Consider the following 2806-nt stretch of genomic DNA (forward strand, 5'->3'; position numbering starts at 1 on the left):
TCTAGTTGATGATCCCTGCGTCACAGCTTTCTCAATCATCTTTCCTTGTGCCTCATCCACTAAATGCATTGGAGGACATGGTCAAAAGGAAGAGACCTTGGAACTTCTCCAATGCGTTGAGAAAGAGGTAATGAAAGAACCACGAGGAAGAACAATTGAGAAAGCGATTGTTACATATCAGAGGCATGTTCTACACAACATTATTTTATCTGAACATTCCCCAACATTGTATAATAGAATATAAAGTAACATTGAAACTAGCTCTCTATATAGAGTAAGTGCACACCACATACAGATTATCAAAAAACATTTTTATTTACACGACTTTGCTTTACGGTCTCTCTAGCCTCTCTCTTTTGAAGAATCTAACATCACGAAAAAAAATAAAAAAATAAAATAAAATAAAACATTCTACTGCTTCAAAGTGTCTTTAAAGATGGACATCCTCTCCACATTTTCCATACAGAATCAGAATGTACAGTAGCAGCCTCCAGTTCAGGGGGTACTGTAGACAGAGGAGCCGCTGTGGCCACACTGGGGGCAGTCTAGAAGGCCAGTTTCTTCATAAGCAGGTAGACTCGGGAGTCCACTTCAAAGCCGTGCAGATTGTTGGCATCACCTTGTAGCCTCATCAGTAGGCCTCCGTAAGACACATAGGCAGAGCTGGATGGAGGAAGGACAGCGTGCAAACACACACCATTAATAATTGTGCTGTGGTCTAAATGAAGGAGCATACATTGGACAAAAACAGACAAGAGCTGAATGCGCAAGAAAACTTTTTTGAAAGAAAATAATAATTTCCTGAATTAATGAGTTGATTATTTTCCTTTCCCATTCCTACTAAAACTTGTGTTTGATTGAACATCACTGCTGGATTGTCACTCACAGACGTGTAGCTGCTTCCGTAGAGGTCTCGTCACCCTCAATCTTGTATACCTTGCCATACATCACATAGTCAAACTGATCCGCCCTGACAGAGAGAAACACGGTTCAGACAAACCAATTCCCAGGAAATCAACGTAGCCCAATATCAATGTATTCTACATCCAACACAGCAGTTTCACAATAATATACCTGGATGGCCGATCATCCTGTGGATTATATTCCCCATCGTCAGGAGTTCCATCTTCATATAGCGTGCTGGCTATTACCAATCTGAACTTGTCACCTAGAGGGATAGTTGGAAATGCATAAAATATCCAAAACAGGCTGCTACAACAGCAATCAAGTTCACATTTTACTTAAACGATTTTATTAGAAATTAGACAAGACACATTCACACGTCACTTACCAAGGTCAACAGGATAGATCTGAATGTTTACATCCAAGATGAGATCCATCTTGAAGGACTCACTTTCACAGTGCAGACGAGAAACTGAAGCAAAGACAAACCACAATAAATGATCGTAGCTACTACATAATGCAGCCAATTGTATTTATACATTTGAGACATGAAGTGCTGTAAAGCTAGCCTAAGCTTATTCCAAACTCTCACCTCTGTCAAATTTCATCCCATCTGGATCGATGTCTTTCACATCAAAGATGTCCTCAAACAATATCCCAGCCATGTCTGTTCTGGTCTAGTGCCCTGGTCAATGAAACACAGAAAACCCTTCCAGTTTACACTTTACTTTGTGCTGGTAGCTAGCCAAATCATAGAAGCTAACGCGTCTATTGATGAACGCATCTTCTTCTATTGATAAACAGCAATATGTCCATGTTACAGCGCTTGTTTAAAGAAGACAAGCGGTAAACCGCCAGTGATAACTATGCCGCGTTCAAAACAGGGAACAAGGAAAAATACGAGGTCAATTAATGACGTCAGTGATGTTCAGGTCGGAGGTCTAGAAAAAGGACCGAGTTGGGTGACGGTTCAAATTAATTTTTCCAGAGTTTGAACGCGGCATTAACTATCTAGCGTGTCCTGAACACCTGTGATTCGTCAACTGGAGGCACACAGCGTATGGATCGGTGCAAATGTGCTTATGTTAAAGTATAACTTACGTGTATATATATATTTTTTTTATTATAAAGATTTTCTTTCTGATGTTTCAAAATCAGTTTCGCTAGCGATGTTTGACGGTTAACAGTGTCTGAATTGTAGTTCACATAGCCAGCCATGGCAAAGTAAACCTAGAGGCTAACACTTACTGTTAGCTAAATTTAGTCGCAATGGTTCTGTGCACATGACCACCATTTCTATTACCTTTTACTTTTTACTAGCTAGTTACATTAGCTAAGTATAGGGAGCATTGTCCACCCATGACGCCAATTTCATATTTTTTTTATTATACCTAGTTAAGTTTACAAAATACCTACATGGCTCATGCGACTCAAAGCATCACTGGTTAGCGAGCTAAATCGGCATATTTAGCAAGTTAGCTTGGCGACAGCAACAACTTAATCACTTACCTCGATTAAGTGAATATTCCTTTTTTAACGTTTTTTTCGCTAGCTATAGTTGTTCCAATAAGGACAATTGTGATTAATATGTGCTGAATAACCTAAATCAAACATTAATTACTGTGCCGCGCTGAGAAAACGTGTTCGACATTCGAACTCTAGCTATTTACTTCCGACAATATTCGGAAGTGAGTCTGTGCTATGTGGCATCCTTGGGACGCCCCACTTCTTCTTCTTTAAAGTTTTATGGCAGACTACACCCATTGGTGTATTGCCGCCACCTACTGTTCGGGGCATTGAAACAAAACAAAGATAATATAGAAATTCGGGTGCATGTTCACCACCACAATTGCAGCATTTCGGCACAACTGGCATATAAGAATTCTCCCGTCTACATACACTT

The 2806-nt window shown here is 39.9% G+C and overlaps 1 protein-coding gene across 1 annotated transcript; it reads right to left on the bottom strand.

Moving 5' to 3' along the window:
- Window positions 1–293: 293 nt before the first annotated feature.
- On the bottom strand, window positions 294–2589 carry polr2h (RNA polymerase II, I and III subunit H). Its single transcript, XM_039000459.1, has 6 exons — window positions 2413–2589; window positions 1496–1588; window positions 1292–1375; window positions 1075–1168; window positions 887–970; window positions 294–663 (listed from the first exon to the last, which is right to left on the bottom strand). The coding sequence occupies exons 2-6, from the start codon at window positions 1566–1568 to the stop codon at window positions 546–548; spliced, it is 453 nt and encodes a 150-aa protein (XP_038856387.1). The 5' UTR covers window positions 1569–1588; window positions 2413–2589; the 3' UTR covers window positions 294–545.
- Between the last annotated feature and the right edge of the window lie 217 nt (window positions 2590–2806).

Source organism: Salvelinus namaycush, chromosome 9 (genome assembly GCF_016432855.1).
Source record: "Salvelinus namaycush isolate Seneca chromosome 9, SaNama_1.0, whole genome shotgun sequence".
Classification (NCBI taxonomy): domain Eukaryota; kingdom Metazoa; phylum Chordata; class Actinopteri; order Salmoniformes; family Salmonidae; genus Salvelinus; species Salvelinus namaycush.

Excerpts from the sequence above, each read along its gene's own strand:
- polr2h (XM_039000459.1), bottom strand. The coding sequence starts at position 1,568 with ATGGCTGGGATATTGTTTGAGGACATCTTTGATGTGAAAGACATCGAT. Across the intron at positions 1,169-1,291 it reads GATCTATCCTGTTGACCTTG|GTGACAAGTTCAGATTGGTA; the intron begins GTAAGTGACGTG and ends CTATCCCTCTAG. Across the intron at positions 971-1,074 it reads CAGGATGATCGGCCATCCAG|GGCGGATCAGTTTGACTATG; the intron begins GTATATTATTGT and ends TCTCTCTGTCAG.